The sequence below is a fragment of the Rousettus aegyptiacus genome, unplaced genomic scaffold (genome assembly GCF_014176215.1).
Source record: "Rousettus aegyptiacus isolate mRouAeg1 unplaced genomic scaffold, mRouAeg1.p scaffold_m13_p_3, whole genome shotgun sequence".
Lineage (NCBI taxonomy): Eukaryota > Metazoa > Chordata > Mammalia > Chiroptera > Pteropodidae > Rousettus > Rousettus aegyptiacus.
Window position 1 is genome coordinate 121,560,887 of NW_023416306.1, and position 21,181 is coordinate 121,582,067.

The window sequence follows — 21,181 nt, forward strand, 5'->3', positions numbered from 1 at the left end:
CTGATAGAAAAATTGAATTTAGCAAAGTAGCAGGATAGAAAGTCAGCACACAAAAATCAGTTGCAATAGAACAACCTGAACAAAAAATTCCAAAAACAATTTCATTTACAATAGCATTGAAAAGAATAAAATACTTAATAATTAATTTAACCACAGAGGTGAAAGACTTACATAATGAAAACTACAAAACATTGTTAAAAGAAATGAAATAAGATATAAATAAATGAAAGCACATCTTGTATTCATGGATTGAAAGATTCTATATTGTTAAAATGTCGATACTATTCAAAGCAATCTATAAATTCAGTTCAATCTCTGTCAAAATTACAGTCATGTGTTTTTGCAGAAATAAAAAAAAAATCAATCCTAAAATTCATGTGGATTCTAAAGGGACCTCAACAGCCAAAGCAATATTGAAAAAGAAAAAACAAAACTAGAAGACTTATACTTCCTGATTTCAAAACTTACTACAAAGCTAAAGTAATCAAAACAGTATGGTTCTAACATGAAGACAAATATGTAGACTAATGAAACAGAATATAGAGTTCAGAAATAAACCTTCATATATATGGACAAATAATTTTTGGCAAGAGTTCCAAGACCATTCAATGGGGAAAAGACAGTCTTTTCAACAAATGGTTGAAAATAGAATATCCACACACAAAAGAATGAAGCTGGACCCTCACCTAACACTATGTACAGAAATTAACTTAAAATAGATCAAAGAACTACATTTAAGACTTGGAACAATAAAATTTTTAGAAGAAAACACAGGACAAAACTTTATGACTTTAGATTTGGCAATGATTTCTTGACTGTTACACCAAAGGCATAGGCAACAACAAAAATAATTAGACAAAGTGAACTTCACAAAAATTTAAAAATTCCGTTTCTCAAAAGATACTATCAATGGAGTAAAAGGCAACCCACAGAATAGAAGAAAATACTGGTAAATCATTCATCTGATAAGAAATTAATGTCCAGAATTTATAGAGAATTCCTGAAACTTAACAACAAAAAATAACCTGATTCAAAAATAGGCAAAAGACTTGAATAGATATTTTTCCAAAGAAGATATACAAATGGCCAATAAGCACATTAAAAGATGCTCAATATCATTAATTATTAGAGAAATACAAACTAAAACTATAATGTTATACTTGACCACACTTAGGATAGCTACTATGAAAACAAACGAATAATCAAACAAACAAACCATCAAGTGAGTACAATGATATGGAGAAATTGGAACCCTTGTGCACTATTTTTGGAAATGTAAAATGGTACAGTTACTGTGGAAAGCAATATGGCAGTTCCTCAAAAACTTAAAAATAAAATTACCATATGATCCAGCAATTCTTCTGGGTACATACCCCAAAAAATTGAAAGCAAAGTTTCAAAGATTATTTGTACATTCATGTTCATAGTAGCATGATTCACAATAGCTGAAACATGGAAGCAACACAAGTGTCTGTGGATGGATGAATGGATCAGCAAAATGTGGCATATGCATACAATGGAATATTATTTAGCCTCAAAAAGGAAGGAAATGCTGCAATGTGATACAACATGGATGGACCTTGAGAACATTACACATTATGTTAAGTAAAATAGCCTGTCACAAAAAGACAAATATTGTATGATTTCACTTATATGAGGTACTTAGAGTAGTCAAAATCACAGAGACAGAAAATAGAATGGTGGTGGTGATAGCTGGGGAAGGGAGGTAATGGGAAATCGTTCAGTGGGTATAGAGTCTCAGTTTTACAAGATGAAAAGAGTTGTGGAGATGAATGGTGGTGATTGTTGCACAATATTATAAATGTATTTAATACCACTGAACTGCATACTTAAAAGTGGTTAAGATAGTAAATTTTATGTTGTGTATTTTACCACAATTAAAAAAAAAAAAGTCTTAATAGAAAACCCAGATATCTATGAATATGATGGGAGTTTAAAGAAAGATAATATCAAACAAAAGTGGATAAAAATTAATCTAACGGTGGAAGCCTCTTCTGTAATCAGGAACTTTCTCACCCTTAGAGCTGCCTAAACTAAGCTGTCCCCTGAGGGGCTAACCCCACCAGCCCCTGAGCAATGGATATCAGGGAGGCAACTTTTGCCTTAGCTGAGCCCATAAACCAAATGACATCTATCCACAGACCTTGCCGTGGCTCATCAGGAAAACCTGGGGCAGTGTTGGGAAGGCAGGGGCCACTCTGCCTCAACTCCCTCTTAATTATATTCATTAGCTCCTTTGGTAAAACAGAGGACTAGGGAAGAATGCTCCCAGCCACCCTTAAGATAGGAGTTCGCATTTGGCTCAAGGGGCTTAATGTAGTGGTTAGAGCACAACCAGGAGGAGTTAGCATGCTTGGTTCCTGACTCTGCCATTTGAGGAAGACAGTTAACCTCTGTAAATATTTCCCATCAGCCAATGGGGGAAATAATAGTACCTACCTCATAGGGGGCTAGGAAGGCAAAAGGAAGTGATGTACATAAAGCATGTACCAAAGTACCTGACAGTAAATAATCAACAAATGGTAGCCATTATATGACTCTTTTTAGTGCTTAAGAATGAATGTTAAGTTCATTGTAGGTACTCCATACATATTCATTGAATGAATGAATGAATCAAAGAAAATTCTGCCACATGTGCACAAAGGAAGGAATAAGTGAAGATGTTCAAATTAGTCAGTCAGTCACTCTCATCTAAGGTTGAGAAGGAGTTGGATAGAAAAGCTATTGACTTCAGTGATTTTGATTATCATTAAATAGTACTTATCCATTTTACCTGTCTTCCATTGTTATATTTGGACTGTCACATCCAGAGCACCAGTTTAAAATTAAAGGCTAGGTAGGTCCATTTTCTTACAGTGTACAATTGTCAGCAACCATTTTGTTTGTGGCGTTGCCTAAGAAACAATGTCATTTTAGGAGAAAAACATTTATCAGAACAAGATATTTTGCTAAAGCCGAGTTTCCCTACTCAAGTTAGGAATTGAAGCTACAGGAAAGGGTCTAAATGAGGATTTGTCCTGCCTGCCGGGAGTATAACCCAGGTGGGAGTAGGGAAAAGGGAACCAGAAAAGAGTTTCAGGGGCCACACATAGAAGGCATAATGTTTGGAAGGGGAAATAAGATGGACCAGAACCCTGAAACAGCTTAAAAGACTCAACTTACCTCCTAGGGTTGTCTTCCACCCCTCCAACTTTAGGTAACATCTGTGGTTCTTTCCCAGCCTAAAATTTCTGTCTCTGTATCACTTGCATTATGATAGAAAACACAACAGAAGAGATGAGCAGCACAGGGTGGAAAGTAACCAGTTTGACTTGTAGAGGCCAGGACAGAGACACACCAGAGGAAAGAGGGAAAGAGCAGAATAGAGGAAGGTTTGCGAGAGGTGAGTTTTGACGAATAAAGAGAAGTTTTCTAGCCATGCAGGGCTTCTTGCTAGCTGGAACAGCATGTGCAGAGCAGTGGAATGAAGGACCTAGCATATTAAGAATGGCAAGCAGTGTGGCAGGAGGTGACGCTGACTGACTGGGGCAGGTTGCAAGTGCTCTACTTTGCTGAGACTTAAATGAAAATGTGACAAAGCACCACTAAAGGGCCTTGCATGGAGGATAGTGTTTTTAGACAGTCCTTTGGCTGCAGTGGGGAGATACACCTGAGGGAGGAGGGCGTCTTCTGTAAAGCAGAGTTGAGCCTCATCCTTTCATTCCTGTCAGTGGGTGCTTCCTTCTCTCCTCAGGGAGCCAGGCAGAAGTATAACATATTCATTGCTCAGAATATGGATTAGGAATTTTTTTGAAGATGGCGAATACCTTCTGCTTTTCACTTCTTGGAAGTCTCCCAAAAACCAGGAAGACAAGAAAAAGACACACAAGCTCCATAGTCTTGGAAACTAAGAGACATTGCAACAGGGAACTACATAGTACAGAGAGCTGAAAGATGGAGGTCACCGACATCGCAGAACTGAGAGAAGCAAAACTTAAGAGACAGGTCCCAGCAAGAAGGAAGCCAGCTGACTTCCTGAAATCTGAAACATTGAAGGCACCAAGTACAACTGAAGATGGGATCAGGCTTTAAAACAGAAGATTTTTGAAAGCGAAAGTCTATGTAAGAAACAGCCAGACCTGCTGATCCCCTCTCCCACCCCTATTGGAGATAGGTTTATTCTCTGGAAAAGACCTAGAGAAGCCTCGAACTCAAGGATCTCAAGAGCAGAGGCAGGCAGGGGCAAGAAAATGAAAAGAGAGACTGAGTAAATATCTACTTACTAACCCTCAGCTCCTTTTCCTTGTACAGCTTCCAGAATTCCGGTAGGTAAGAGAATGGAGGAGAGTAAGTCTTAGGAAGAATTCAACTTTCCCAGAAAAGAAATTAGACAACGGCTCACTGCCCCATCACTGGACAGTACAGCCAAGCTGGCAATAGCCTCTCCCCACCACACAAAACTGCTCAAACATCTTTTACTTGCCTTACTCCTAAATATAAAGGGACATCAAGGATCAGCAGACCACTGAGGAAAGATCATCAAAAGAAAAGAAGAAACAGCATCAATCAAACAGTGGAAGAAAACTCCCTAAAACCTGTAAGTAATATCCTCAGAGATATTAGAGAAGATATTACATCTGTAAAACAAGAGTAGTATGCTACCTAAATAATAAATAAATAAGAAAGACCTCCTAAAAAATAAAAATATGATTTAAAAAATGTTTTAAGTCATGGAAAGTTTTGAAAATGAAGTTGAGAAATCTTACAGAAAGTTGGGGCAAAGATAAAGTGATGACGGGAGGGAAGATAAGAAAGTTAGAATACCAATCCAGAAGATCTAACTCCTAATTAATAGGAAATCAAGAAAAGCAAATACAGAAAATGTAGAGGAGGTAATTATCAAAGAAACAATACCAAAAAAAAAAAAAATTGCCAGGACTGAAGGATAGATTGAAAGGGCCAATAGAGAAACAAATAAAATGTGTAGAATTGAAATTTAAAAACTATGCCATGATGAAATTTAAGACCACCAAAAAGAGAAAAAGATTCTATAAGAATAACCTTTGACTTAATAACAACACTGCCAGCTGGAATTCGAAGTTCTTCAACATACTAAGTAAAAATTATGGCCTATGTAGAATTCTATTTCCACTCAAATTGTGTTAGAATATTCAAAGTCTACAAATAATTTACCTCCTATAAGCCCTCCTTCAGGAAGTTCCTGGAAAAAGCGCTCCACTCAAACAGGAGAGTGAAAAGAGATTGATGAAGACACAGGATCCAGGAAGGAGCTGGGAAGGGCATCCCAGGCCTGGAGAGCAACTAATCCATACTAGAACTGAAGGCTAAGAAGAAACATAAAGGAAGAAAAGAAGTTATATCATCTGATGGATTTCACCATGAGGAAAATGTTACAGGTTGTTGGAGGGTGAGAAAAGACCTACAAATAGAAACTAGGAAAACAAAGCAAATAGACAGGCAATTAATTCCAGGAGATACAAAAATTTATTCAAGAATTTAATCTTAGTATATTACTTGGCTCATCAATAGTGTATTATAAGCAAATAATATAAGCACTGAATGTTGATTTAACCAAAAATTGTGATATTGGAAAAATGGGAAAGAGAGCAGGAAAGAGCTTAATCCTTGTCTAGCACAATAGGAAATCAATAAATTATGTCTAAATTTGATTAATCAAAAGATAACAGTATTAGCATTTGATTTAGAAATGCAGAGATAAGAAGAAATAGCTACAAAGTTAAAAGATCTGCCTCTGAGGGGTAAGCTGGGACAAAGGATGAGGACAGAGTAGAATGAACAGCATTCTTCATTAAAAAGCCTTTCAATACTGTTTGATTCTTAAACTGTGTGTGTCACTCTTTTTAAAAAAAAAAAAATTAGGGAAAAGAGCATTCTCTGTAGTTACATAGATTTGGATTTGCATCTCGGAGCAACTACATTGCTACCTATGTTTATTATTATTTTAAGCTTCCCAAGGCTTCATTTCCTCACCTGTAATATGAGGCAAATGCTTTATTATTACCTCTCAAATTTTGGTAGGGTTCCTTAGAAACTTAATACAAGTCAAATGACTAACAGAAAAGCCCTCAATGAAAGCTTTCTGCTTCCTCTGGTGCCTTACACTCCTCTCTGGATACCCTCACCTCTCACTCTTCATCAGTCTTTAAGTCCCAGTGTGGATTTAAGTCCCCCAGGTGGGTTTCTATATTGCACCTCACCTCTAATGTGGAATAGGTTTGATCCTTGTTAAAGAAAACTGAACAGGTGATCCTTGACCTTAAATACAGTTAGTTCCTTTGAGGCCTGGCTTTGGTGATGAGGAAAAACGTCTTCTTCTCTGGGAAAGGAAATTTTGAGTCTCACCCGGTACTCTCAGCCACTGGTGAGAGAAAGCAGGTGAGAACCAGCAGCCATCTCAGAAGGTTCTAGGATCTCCTGCTTTGTGTATACAAACATTTCCACCCTCGAGCCTTAATCCCTCCTGCTGGTGTAATAAGATCCCTCAGTTTATGGTGAAAACTGAGCCCATGTCATTGTGACTATGAGCCCGGCTACCTGCCAACCGCAGGTGACAGCTGCACCTGTGAGTTTGGCGTGCTTCCTGCATACTCAGAGCACCTGCAGCCTCCTGTGCCCTCAGCCCTGCCCTTGTACTGATGTCCTGGCTACTAACTGTTGAATAGAGAAGTTGAGAGTTTCCTGGTGGAGGTATTACTTCTTTTGCTGCAGAAATTGCTATATGCAAAGCACAGGTCCAGAGACTGTGGAGGATAAAGAAATATATTTGACCTCAAAGGCGTTTACACTCTATTGAGCGAGATAGATGTTCACCACCCATTAGACAAGGAAATGAACTAGAAGGGCTATTGTGGGCTGTATATGAAATATGTAAGGTATTGAGTTTATGTGTTGGAATGCTACTTTGGAGATTCTCACGTAAGCCTGAGAGCAGGTGAGCCCTAAGTCAGGTGGTTATTTTTAAACAAAAGTAAGCATTCTTCAAAATTTGTGATGTTTTATTCCTGGAGTGGCAGTGAGGGACAACAGTACGGAGGTGGTAGGATGGTCTGTGAAAAGCTGATAGTTGGTACTGAGAACAGTGCCTTATGGACAGGGTGACCCAACAATTCGTTAGCCAAATAGAGACACTTGAGAGTGGAAGAAGTGTGATTAATAAGCACATCAGGACAACAAGCATAAACCAGGACAGGCTTTGGCAAACCAGACACATGGTCTTCCTACTTATAAGTACTTAATAATTATAAAAGAGAATAGATTCAGTGACCTATGGACTTGGGTAGGTCACTGTTTAAGAAAAAAGATTCCCGTTCAATCAGAACATCAGGGTTCACGCAGATTCAAAAATTCCCTGATAAGTCTCGAGAACGCTAATTCAGAACCACTGGCATGAGACCTCTTCTCTCTGCCTACATATTTCCTCTTCAGAAAGATTGCTCTAAGGGCTCAGGTTTTACCAGTGACCAGTATCTGTCCACCCCACTGGTTAGGATTCCTGAAAGAGCTTCACTGCCTGAGTTTTGACCAAGGAACTGTGCAAAAATTAAATGTATATAGGCTGCTCCCCTGGTCCTTCGGCTTCCCTTGCAGGGAAACCAATTCAAGGTTTGTTTTGTTTTGGTTTATATCTGCCCTATCAAATGCCCTCCCCCTTTTCAGAGAACTACCAGCCTCTCTTCTAACACTTCTTTTCAAAGAGGAATTCTTATTCCAAAATCACTTCACAGTGATTTCACAGAGTAGGAAAAAAACATATACCATTTTTTTTAACTTTTTAAAAATTAAGTTTATTGGGGTAAGATTGATTAATACAATTATATAATTTTCAGATGTACATTATAACTTGACATCTGTATATTCTATTGTGTTTACCACCCAAAGTCCAGTTTCCTTCAGCTGCCATATATTTTATCCCCTTTACTCACTTCGCCCTCCCTCATGCCCCCTATATTTGACCCCCTTTACCCTGTCTATCTCCTCCCTCCTCCCCGACCTTCTACCCTCTAGTAACCGCTAGTCTATAGTCCATGTCCATGAGTCTCTGTTTATTTGTCCTGCTCATTTGTTGCGTTTAGGTTTATATCCCACATATATATGATATCATGTGATTTCAACTTTTTCAGTCTGGCTTATTTCACTTAGCATGATTATCTCGAGGTCCATCCATGTTGTTGCAAATGGAAGTATTTCATCTCTTCTTATGACTGAGTATATTTGTACCATTGTATATATGTACCACGGCTTCTTTAGCCAGTCATCTATCACGGGACACTTCGATTGCTTCCATGTTCTGGCCACTGTGAATAATGCTGCTATGAACATCAGTGTGTAAATATCTTTTTGGATATGAGTTTTCAAGTCTTCGGGGTAAATACCCAGTAGAGGGATTGCTGGATCATATGATAGATCAATTCTTAGTTTTTTGAGGAACTTCTATACTGTTTTCCATCGTGACTGTACCAATTTGCAGTCCCACCAGCAGTATATGAGGGCTCCTTTTTCTCTGCATCCTCTCCAGCATTTGTTATTACTTGTCCCATTGATGCTAGCTATTCTAACAGGTATGAGATGGTATCTCACTGTGGTTTTGATTTGTACTTCCCTAATAGCTAGTGATGTTGAGCATCTTTGCAAATATTTGTTGGCCATATGTATGTCCTCTAGGGAGAAGAGTCTGTTCAGGTCCTCTGCCCATTTTTTGATTGGATCATTTGGCTTTTTGTTGTGATTGAGCTGTATGAGTTCTTTGTATATTTTGGAAATTAGGCCCTTATCAGAGGCATTGCTTACAAATCTATTTTCCCATTCGGATAGTTGTCTCTTTACCTTGTTGACAATTTCTTTTGCTGAACAGAAGCTTTTTAGTTTGATGTAGTCCCATTCATTTATTTTTGCTTTACATCCCTTACTTTTGAGGTCAAATTCATAAAATCCTCTTTAAGTCCAAGGTCCTTCAGTTTTGTTCCTATGTTTTCTTCTATGCATTTTATTGTTTCAGGTCTTATATTCAAGTCCTTAATCCATTTCGAGTTAATTTTGGTGAGTGGTGATAAACGACAGTCTAGTTTCATTCTTTTGTAGGTGGCTTTCCAGTTTTCCCAGCACCATTGATTAAAGAGGCTTTCCTTTCTCCACTGTATGTTTTTGGCTTTTTCGTCAAAAATTATTTGCCCATATAAATATAGATTTACTTCTGGTTTCTTGAGTCTGGTCCACTGGTCTGTGTATCTGACAAAACATATACTCTTTAGAGCATTTGCTCCTTTAAGAAAAATGCTGTTTGATCAAAGAAATTGCAACTTGATGTTTGAGGAGAATCCTAGTTACCTAGCACTTTTATCTCGTTCCATTCGGTTTTCTGTTAGTCATAAAGTCATGAAATTTGTAAGTTTAAATTATATTTATTTGTTTACCTGACTCTCCCACTAGGTTGTTATCTCCTTGAGACTACCAACTGCCTTATTAAAATAAAATATTATTAAAATTACCATAGGTTTAGACACATTTGTAAGGCCCACCTAAATGATTATGGTTGAATAGAATGCAACCTGGTCCTAACCCCACCCGTCTTTCTGATGCAAGATCTCCTTTTAGTTTTTACACTCTTTGTGATTTTTATTTATAGCAAAACAAATTCCTCCCAAACCACCTGAGGCAATTAGGAACCAGCTTCCTCCCTCTCTTCCCCTTCCAATCCCATTGGGACAGTTTATTTGTCTTGGTTCAGCTCTACTTGGTCTTGCAACTTATGGATCTATCTGTTAAATGAGTCTGTGATCAAGATTTTTCTCTCCAGCCCTCTCATTGCTTTTTAATGACTCTGTGGAAGATAATTCTCTATCTTTGGACTGTGTTCCCATTTTTCTTTTTTATTGTCAAGTGAAAATGGTCATTTCAGATCGTTTTAGTCTCTGACAGATCTTTGTCATGTGGCCCCTCCTTTCTGGCAGTTCTCTGATATTCACCAGCCCCACGAAAAAAGAAAAAACAAAAATCAACACTTTGTTCTAGCTTCAGATTGGATATGGATTAAATGTTGGCATCACTTAGTTCTGTCATCTTCTTACCTTGCCTCTTAAACATCAAAATGGGGAAATCCAAGTCTTTTCATTATTAAACCTGAGGGCTTGCTGTTGGCCTGTACTGTGTGTGTTTTGGGAAGAGGGAGGAAGGGTTATGCATGTGACAGGTATGCAAAGGTAGTTATTAATATGTAAGTGCAGTCTCCAGAGATGTTTCAGTGTGGTCTCCTCCTCCTTCTGCCACAGAAACCAAATGATCGTGATCACAAGGTGAGAATGGCATTGGGAAATGGCTTGCGAGGAGATGTGTGGAGAGAATTTATCAAGAGATTTGGGGACATTCACATGTATGAGTTTTATGCTTCCACTGAAGGTAATATCGGCTTTATAAACTATACAAGAAAAATTGGTGCTATTGGAAGACTCAACTACCTACATAAAGTAAGTACATTGAAAAATGAGAGCATATGTTACCAGTTTCAGAATCTAGAGATTTCTTAAAAGCTATGTCATGATGATGTTATTATCAGAATTTCGTGAAGCATTAGAGCTATGGTCCATCCATATCACCAAGAGAGATTTTGCTCATTCTCTATGACAAGGACCTCTAAAAGATAAGGTGCTCTAATTTAAAAATCTTAATTTCTATGAATAACAACCCATTATGCATTTGCAACTTAGGTAAAGTCTTCTCGATGCCAGTTATACTTGTACGTGATAAAACATCTGAAGTTTACCAGTTCCATAGGTTTACCATATACTGTGAAATGTGGTATTTCCCTTTCATCATGCTGTGGGTCACAACTACCTGGGGAACTTTTAATATATACAGGTGCAGGTCCCCACTCCCTGAGCTTTAGATGCAGTTGTCCTGAGGTGGAGCCCAGGCATCAGTGTTTTCTGAAAGTTCTACAGTCATGGTTAAGAAGCATTATCAAAACCTTTTAAGAGAACTGAGATACATCCCAATTGTAGAATCTTTTGAACATTTGTGTTCACCTAATAACTGCACCGGAAATATATTCTTATTTTTTTAGCAAGATGTAATTGACATATAACTTTATGTTAGCTTCAGGTATACAAAGTAATGATTCAATGTCTGTATGTATTGCAAAATGATCACCATCAACAAGTCTAGTAAACATCCATCGCCTCACACAGTTACAACTTTTTTTCTTACAATGAGAACTTTAAAGTTCTACTCTCTTAGTAACTTTTGAATATACAATACAGTATTATTAATTATAGTCCCCATGCTGTATATTACATCCCAGACTTAATTTATTAGTGGAAGTTTGTACCTGTCGACCACTTTCACCCATTTCTCCCACCCTTCACTCCTCACCTCCGCCAACCACCAATCTGTTCTCTGTATCTGCGAGTCCATTCTCTGTCTGACTTATTTCACTTAGCATAAAGCTCTCAAGTCACCCATATTGTCTCAAATAGCAAAATTATGCCTTTGGTAGCCCATCCTACCTGACCACAAAACAGCCATCCTACGGCTCCCAAGTGACTTATATCCCCAGGGACTGACTGGCAGAGTACACAGAACAGTAATCCCTGTTCATAAGAGATCGACTTCTAGAGATCGAATTCCAGCACCATCACATACTGGCTGAGTGCCTTAGACCTCAACTTCATCATCTGTAAAATGGAGATAAAAAGAAATAGAGAGCCTAGTGCCTGGCCCAAACTTAATGTTGATGAAGGAAAAAGATTGTTTAAAGGATTCAACTAAAGAATTTATGAAAAAACCATTGGAGGTTATATAGCCCAATGCCTGTCATGTGACAGCCTTGAATAATTGTTAACATAATGACTATTATTATTTCATTCATTTTATTCTGGTCTGGTCTCAAGGTATTCCCAGGTCCAAGGAAACTTTCTGACAGTGACAGTCAAAGCTATGTTACACACAGGTCCTTCTACTTTACTCCACACCTGTACCATCCAATATCGTAGCCACCAAATAAGTGTAGCTATTTAAATTTAAACTATGTAAATAAAATTTTTAATTCAGTTCTTCATTCACCCTAGCCACTTTTCAAGTGCTCAGTAGCCATACTTAGTGATTATCATGTTGAGCAGTACAGATATAGAACATTTCCATTAACATAGAAAAGTCTACTGGGTAGCACCTCTACAAACTGAGAATCAATTTCCTACTCCCCACTGGAACCACTGCAGAGAGGGTCAGTCTTCTTTAGGTTGCTTAAGTTCAACTTGTGCTAGCCCAAACCTTGGAGACCCAGGCTAAATGCAGTTCGAAACAAGAGGGGGCACAAAGCTGAGTTGAGGCATGGTGCAAGCTCTCTGTGTTGTTACTACCAACCTTCAAAAAGATGAATTGCAAGGAAACTGTTATTTCAAACAAAACTTGAGGACATTAGAAGTTGTTGTTGTATATTACTAGTTGTTTACATCATATCCATTGATCGCTACATTTTATTGTCAGTTTTTCTAGTCAAAACAAAACTATATTTTAAAACTTAAAAGGGGGGTGAGGTGAAGACAGCCCTGTAATTGACATGGAAGGAAGCATTAGGTATCACTCCAATTTTTTTTACATTCTTGGAAATAAAGAAGATTACATTTGTTGACTATGGGTGGCTTTTAATGGTTATCCATTACATCAAAGCACATGATTGGTTAACTTATCATATAGATTTGAATACAAATTTGAAATGGACATGGTAATTATAGCTAATATTATATCAAAATACTGTCATGTTTGCACCTGTCAATGGAGAAAATTATGTACTTATTGCTCTTACTGAATTACAGAAATCAAAATATTTTTGCCATTGAATTATAGTATATATGAAATATGATGGAGTTTTAACTATGTTAGAGCCGTGAGCATGAAGAAATTACACCATTAAACCTTAAATATATTAGAGAACATGTGCCTGGAAATGTGAAACATCTAACAGTGGCCCATTAAGGTTATACAAGATTTTGAAAACCCACTTATGATTTGTACACACATGCACATACACAAAAAATGTATGAGAATGTTCATAACAACTTTACTTTTAATAGTCCAAAACTAGAAACAATCCAAATGCACATTAATAGGAGAATAAATAAGTAAATTGTGATATACTCATAGAAGGAAAAATGCATGGCAATAAAAAATAAACCACTGAACCAAACACCAACATGGATGAATGAGTATCACAGACATTACATTGAGTGAAAGAAGCAAATACAAAACATACATTTATTTTATTTATTGGAAGTTTAAGACTAATCGATGGTGATAAAAGTCAGAATAGTGGTTAACTTGACAGAAAGGAGCAGAGAAAAACTTCTTAAGGTAATGAAAATGTTTAATGTTTTGATCCAGATGGTAGTTACTTGGTCGTATGCATATATAAAATTCACCAAGCTGTACATTTAAAATATGTGTACTTTATATACTTTATGTATGCTGTACCACAGCAAAAAAGAAAAAAGGTTAAAAATGTGTTCTCAAAATTATCTATTTTAATTTTGCTAGAAAGTCATATCTTATGAGCTGATTAAATATGATGTGGAGAAAGATGAACCTGTCCGAGATGGAAATGGATATTGCATCAAAGTTCCAAAAGGTGCAGTGGATTTTTGTTCAATTAACCTGTGATTTTCTTACCTTGACCAAGTGACATTGCTAAAATGAACACATGACAAAATTTATCAGAATGGGGGAAAAAAAGGTTTATTTTTTGTACTCTCAAAAATTCCAAATGATACTAATTCGACCACTACATGTAACATAATTATAGTTTGAAACCTAGCTTAACAACTTCTTGATTATGAGGTAAGATTTTGTGTAAAAGGATATGTAATTATGGTTGCAAAAGTTACCTTTAGTCTTAACCTACTGTGCATTTGTTTAATTATGTGTGTGAATCATTATTCAATAAAAGATTAGCATTTAAAAATTACAAATGTGTGGACGTAGGAATAATGTACTATGTGTGCATGGTGTATATATGTGTGTACATGATGTATATGGATGTACATGTACATGTGCAGCCATCTTGTTACCAATGGGTTGAATGGCATTAGGTTAAGAGGATAATAATAAAATTTTCCTACTGCTAGCACATAAAATAACAATTTACATTCTTCTGTCTTAGGCGAAGTCGGACTTCTGGTTTGCAGAATCTCACAATATGCACCATTTATAGGCTATGCTGGAGGAAAGACTCAGACAGAGAAGAAAAAACTAAGAGATGTCTTTAAGAAAGGAGACCTCTATTTCAACACTGGAGATCTCTTAAAGATTGACCATGAAGATTTCATCTACTTCCAAGATAGAGTTGGAGATACATTCCGGTTGGTTTCTATGACTTATTAAGTCTAAAACAAACACTCACCATTTGGCTTACTCCTGCACTGGAATCACATTCCACTTTGGTTATGGTGTTCCATTTCTTTCCATCTCTTTGGCATGTCAGTTTAACCTCCTGTATTCCCAGAAAATAAGGAGCAAAATACATGAGGTGTTACTCTGCAATGCATAGTTAAATTGGTTGCACATCACCAGATGAAAATAAGGTGGAAAATTTGTGCCTGAATTTTGGACCCTAAATAGCTTAGTCTGTCCAATTCCTTAGTTATTACTGATCACTCTTTGGACAGGCAGGGATTTTCACACTGTTTCCAATTATGGGGCTTTTCTTCAGATAAAATTAAGTGCAAATTAATGTAGAGCTGACTTATTGGAGAGGAGGTGATGGGTTGCAAGCCCCTCCTGCTCCCCCCTTCCCACTCTTCACTCCCAATCAGGTGGTGTCCCACAGAAACCCCAAGTCAGCACTGTGAAGTTTAAAGTCATTGTAATAGACCATGAAATTAATTCCCATTGGCAGCAGTCCTCCAGCTTCATGATACTTTTGCTTAATCAGCTTCCTTCCTCATAAATTCTCTGAGGCCAGGCCCTATCTCTGCTTGTTTACCCCCTAGTTCCTAGTTTAGCACCTGACACACATAATTACTTTTTGCGTGAATAAATGAGAAAGGGATGCAAGCTGTCTGGTTATACTAATAAGGGTGGGGCTATGAATGAAGAAAACTGAGCTCCTGAGCCCACCTCTGCCCCTGACCAGCTGTATTATCAAGGCAGGTAATCTTTCTCAACCTCAGTTTCTTCATGCATGGAGTGAGGATACCCATGATCCTCAGGGTTCCTTCCATTCGTAACATTTTGTGAATCAGGATCCATATCATTATTTTATGCTACCTTCATTTTACTGAAAAGATACTTCTGGGAGATCTAAAGAATTTTTTAAATGTAAAACATAACTTTATAAAGTGAAAAATAGCACCTCATTGGGCACTAACATTATAGTCTCCCAGCAGATAAAATATGTGTTCTTTCTTATTAAAAGCTTTCTTATTGCCATTAGACTCTGAAATAGAAGTATGAAATTTTATTAGATAGAAGTTCACTAATTGCATTAAATAGCAACAAAAGTTAATGAATGAGGAGTGAGAGCTAAACACAGCAAAAGTCATTGAGTTTTTATTGCTGATTTCCAGGGCCTTCCTTAGGCCGAGCCTGTATTTTTAGCATTCAAACAATATCATTCTGTATATCGTGTTTCATGTGGCAAGACTGAAAATTCCACATTTCATTATTTAGGTCTATTCCTTTGTCTTTTGTTCCCCAAGCAGAATGCCTCTCCCATGACAAAGTTTGGAGATTTAGGGGCCAAGGGGAAGAATAGAGTGCAGCCACCACACAGAGGTCTGGAGAGAACCACCTACTCTCTGTCACTGTATGATGGTTTCACATGACCTGGGCCAGAGAATACCAGAGACCTCTGCTAATCTTACCTTTTCTTCCAGGTGGAAAGGGGAAAATGTGGCCACCACTGAAGTTGCTGATGTAGTAGGACTGGTTGATTTTGTCCAAGAAATTAATGTTTATGGAGTGGCTGTGCCAGGTATGCACAAGATAGTATAAGTCTATGCTTAAACCTATACAGTAATTGAACCTAATTTTAACTCCAAGGCTAAGTATGCCATTGCTTTCACCTGCCAGCTAGAGCATCAAACAATTCTTTTAGCCACTTGGGAATAAGGGTCTTATGTCTGGTTTATGGTCTATTATAAATCAGCCAAGTCAGTATATCTGAACCTGGCCTTCCTCTAAGGTTCAGTTCCCCACCTCGGCTCTCAGGCAAGCCAAATATCTCCATGATGCAAGGTCCCATGCTGCATTTGGCACTCCTCAAGAAAAGATGTGTCACGCTGGATAACTGAAAAATTGTATGCAAGACACAAATAAGAGCAAGTGCAGTAACTAGGAGGAAAAAATTGGGAAGGAAATGATTTTGTCCAGACTCTTCTTTTAAAGCAGGTCCCTGACCCTAGCCCATCCCACTGAGTTTCAGAATCATGACACCGAGTGATGTCCAAGCCCTCTTCTTCAGATCTGCTTCTGCCAGCAGAGTGGGGCATACCAAGGTTTGACTTTGGAACCTAGCTCCAATATGGCTGACTTCAGGCAAATCGTTAAAATTGGGGCTAAAACCGACCCTGCAGTTGAGTGTGTAAAGAAAATTAATTCATTTCAATTACAAAAATAGTAAACATATATTTACCATGCAGGTTGTCATGAGAAGAAATCACTATTTTTTTTTTTTTAGGGAGAAGGGTTAAGTAATTATCTTTATTTACATTGCAAATAGACTTACAAATTAGAAATTGTCATTTTGTTGTTTTTTGTTATTGTTGAGTCAGGTGAGTTCTTTATTTTGGATATTAGGCCCTTATCTTAGGCATTTCTTAGGTTTTTTTACCTTATCTCGTTATCTTGTAGGCATTTTCTTTTGCTATACAGAATCTTTTTAGTTTGATGTAGTCCCACTCATTTATTTTTGCTTTTATTTCCCTTGCCTTTGAGGTCAAATTCGTAAAAACTTCTTTAAGTCCAAGGTCCATGAATTTAGTTCCTATGGTTTTTTCTTTGCAATTTATTGTTTCAGGTCCTATATTCAGGTTCTTAATTCATTTTGAGTTAATTTTGGTGTGCAATGATAGACAAGAGTCTAGTTTCATTATTTTGCAGGTGGCTTTCCAGTTTTCCCAGCACCATTTATTGAAGAGGATTTCCTTTCTCCGCTGTATGTTTTTGGCTTCTTTGTTGAAAAATATTTGCCCATATAAACATGGGTTTACTTCTGGACTCTCAATTCTGTTTCACTAGTCTGTGTGTCTGGTTTTCTGCCAATACCATGCTGTTTTGATTATTGTCGCTTTATAGTATAATTTGAAGTTGGGCAGAGTGGTGCCTCCAGCTTTGTTCTTTTTTCTCAGAATGGCTTTGGCAATTTGGGGTTTTTTTGTGCTTCCTTACAAATCTGATGATCTTTTTTGTTCTATATCTTCAAAAGATGTCAATGGGATTTTGATGGGGATTGCATTAAATCTGTATAATACTTTAGGTAATATGGTCTTCTAACTATGTTGATTCTTCCAATCCAATAACACAAAAAATCTTTTCATTTCTATGTATCTTCTTCAATCTCTTTTAATAGGGTCTTATAATTTTTATTATATAGGTCCTTCATGTGTTCCATTAGATTTATTCCTAGATATTTTATTCTTTTTGTTGCAATTGCAAAAGGAATTATTTTTTCCGCCTCTTTTTCTGACAATTCATTATTAGAGTATAGGAGCATTATGGATTTTTGTATCCAGAAACTTTACTGTATTTGCTTATTGTTTCTAATAGTGTTCTTATGGAGTCTTCAGCGTTTTCTATATACAGAATCATGTGTCATCTGTAAATAGTAACAGTTTTACTTCTATGTTTCCTATTTGTATGCCTTTTATATCTTTCTCTTGCCTGATTGCACTCACTAGGACCTCCAATGTTATATTGAATAAGAGCGGCGACAGTAGACAGCCTTGCCTTGTTTCTGATCTTAGAGGGAAGGTTTTTAATTTTTCGCCATTAAGTATAACATTGGCTGAGGGGTTGTTGTATGTAGCCTTTATTATGCTAAGGTACTTTCCTTCTATACTGATTTTGTTAAGTGTTTTGATCAAAAATGAATGCTGTATCTTGTCAGTCTTTTTCTGCACTGTTAATATGATCATATGATTCTTATTTTTTAATTTGTTTATGTGGTATATCACATTAATCAATTTTCATATGCTGAGCCATCCTTGCGTCCCTGGGATGAAGCCCACTTGATCATGGTATATAATCTTTTAATATGTTGCTGTATTCGGTTTGCCAGTATCTTATTTAAGATTTTTGCATTGGTGTTCATGAGAGATATTGGTCAACAATTCTCTTTTTTTGTGTTATCTTTACCAGGTTTTGGTGTCAGGGTGATATTGGCCTCATAAAATGAGTTAGTAAGTATTGCCTCCCCTTCGATTTTTTGGAAGAGTTTGAGGAGAATAGATGTTAAATCTTCTTTGAATGTTAGGTAGAATTCAAATGTTAGGTGAAGCCATCTGGTACTGTATTTTTACTTTCTGGCAGGTTTTGGATGATTGTTTCAATTTCCATACTGCTGATCGGTCTATTTAGATTTTCCAGTTTTAAGCTTTGCACAGTGGCAGTATCGTTAACCAATGAGGTTTATCTGAGGCGCGATTATTGCTAATAGATTTTCCAGTTCTTCTTGATTTAGTCTAGGAAGGTTGTGTCTTTCTAAGTACTTGCCCATTTCTTCTAGGTTATTAACTTTGGTGTTATATACTTTTTCATAGTATTCTTGTATGATACTTTGTATTTCTGCAGTGTCTGTTGTAATTTCTCCTCTTTCATCCTTGATTTTGTTTATCTGTGTCCCTTCTCTCTTTTTTTTTTTAGTGGGTCTAGTCAGGGGTTTGTCAATTGTATTAACCTTCTCAAAGAACCAGCTCTTTGTTGCATCTATTTTTTCTATTGTTTTTTTGTTTTCCATTTCATTTATTCTGCTCTGATTTTAATTATTTCTTTCCTTCTGCTGACTTTAGGCTTCATTTGTTCTTCCTTTTCTAGTTTTTTAAGAGGAAGCGTTAGGTTGTTTATTTTGGCTCATTCTTGTTTTTGGAGGTAGCCTGTAATGATATGAACTTTCTTCTTATGACCACTTTTGCCATGTCCCATAAGTTTTGATATGTTATACTATCATTATCATTCATTTCTATGTATCTCTTGATCTCCCTTTTTATTTTTTCTCTGACCCAGTCATTCTTTAGCACTATGTTCTTTAATCTCCAAGTATTCGTGGTTCTTCCCATTTTCTTTTTACAACTGATCTCCAGCTTCAAAGCATTATGATCAGAGAATATGGTTGGTATGATTTCAACCCTCTTACATTTGTTGAGGCTATCTCTGTGTCACAGTATGTGGTTGATTCTTGAAAATGTTCCATGTGCACTAGAGAAAAATGTATAAGCAACTGTTTTGGAATGGAAGGCTCTGTAAATGTCAATTATGTCCAGTTGGTCTAATGTGTCATTTAAGGATGTTATTTCCTTAATGTGTCATTTGGATGATCTGTTTATATCTGACAGTGGAGTATTTAGGTCCCCTATTATGGTAGTGTTTTTTGTCTGTTTCTCCCTTTAGTTCTGTTAGTAATTGCTTTACATAATTCGGCTCTCCCTGATTGAGAGCATAGACATTAATAAGTGTTATGTCTTCTTGGTGCATGATTCCCTTTATCATTATGAAGTGTCCCTCAGAATCTTTCTTTACCATTTTTATTTTGAAGTCTATTTCATCTGATATTAGTACCACTCCTCCCGCTCTTCTCTGAGTTCCATTTGCTTGAATATCATTTTTCACCCTTTCACTTTGAGTCTGTATTTGTCGTTGGACCTGAGATGTGTCTCTTGGAGACAGCATATGGTTGGGTTTTGTTTTTTGATCCATTCTGCAACTCCGTGCCTTTTTATTGGTGAGTTCAGTCCATTTACATTTAGGGCGATTACTGAAATATGAGATCTTCTTATAGACATTTCATCTTTTGCTTTCTGGTAATTCAGTGTTTCCATTGCTTCCTTGTCCTTGTGTTTCTGTTTTCTTTATTTTGGTTGGGTTCTGTGGGTTTTCCCTCTGGTCCTTCTTGTTTCATGTTATACACTTCTGTTCTGAATCTTTGGTGTGTAGTTAGCATTACAAATATGTAAAGGGTATAGTTGTCTGTTTTCTTCTGCTCATGTCTTATCTCCATTCCCCTTTGCAAATTTGGACCTTTGAATCCTCCCCTTTTCAGTCATTGTTGTCTAAATTTGTCCCTATGTATGCTGAACATTCATTACTATTTCGCAATAGCAAATCTCTTCTATTGTTTAAGCTTATAATGCCCCGTTCTTAATAAGGGTTGCACTACTCTGCCTCTATCTGCATGCTAGTCACCTTACTCATAGTTATATATTTTTTTGTCATTTTGTTTTAGGTGAGCTGACCCCTTTTATTATTTCCTGTAGTGCAGGCCTTGTAGTGGAGAATTCTCTCAATTTTTGTATATCTGGAAAGGTCTTAATTTCTCCTTCATATCTAAAGGAGAGCTTAGCTGGATATATTATTTTAGGCTGGTAGTTCCTTTCATTTAATAGTTTGAATATTTGTTTTCACTCCTTTCTGACTTGTAAAGTTTGTGCTGAGAAGTCTGACGATAATCTAATGGGTTTTCCTGTACAGGTTACTATCCTTTTCCCCTGGCTGCCCTGAGAATTCTTTCTTTGTCATTAATTTTTGATAATTTTAATATAATGTGTCTTGGAAAAGGCTTTTTGGGTTGAGATAATTGGGTGTTCTGTTGAATTCTTGAATTCCAAGTTCCTGCTCATTCATTAGATTCGGAAAATTCTCATCAACTATTTGTCTAAAAGTGCTTTCTAATCCCTGCTCTTTTTCCTCCCCTTTGAGGATGCTCGTCATTCTTATGTTTTCTTTCCTGATGGTATCAACTAGTTCTTGTATTGCTCTCATTATTTTTTATTCTTTGGTTTCTCTCTCCTTCCTTCTGATTTATTTCTAGATTTCTGTCTTCGATATCACTGATCCTTTCCTCCATTTGGTCAACTCTATTTTGAGAGTTTCAGTCTCCTTGCTAAAAACTCATTCTGCTGATCTAGTTGTTTCTTCAATTCCTAGAATTGTTGATATGAAT

At 36.8% G+C, this 21,181-nt stretch overlaps 1 protein-coding gene across 1 annotated transcript in view; it reads left to right on the forward strand.

The window, feature by feature from the left end:
• The window catches only part of SLC27A2 (solute carrier family 27 member 2), a 42,542-nt gene that overhangs the window by 16,744 nt on the left and 4,617 nt on the right, over positions 1–21,181 (forward strand). The window contains exons 5-8 of the mRNA XM_016128743.2: positions 10,308–10,502; positions 13,567–13,657; positions 14,189–14,387; positions 15,903–16,000. Of these exons, the coding sequence (XP_015984229.2) occupies positions 10,308–10,502; positions 13,567–13,657; positions 14,189–14,387; positions 15,903–16,000 (583 nt within the window). The remainder of the gene's footprint in view (positions 1–10,307; positions 10,503–13,566; positions 13,658–14,188; positions 14,388–15,902; positions 16,001–21,181) is intronic.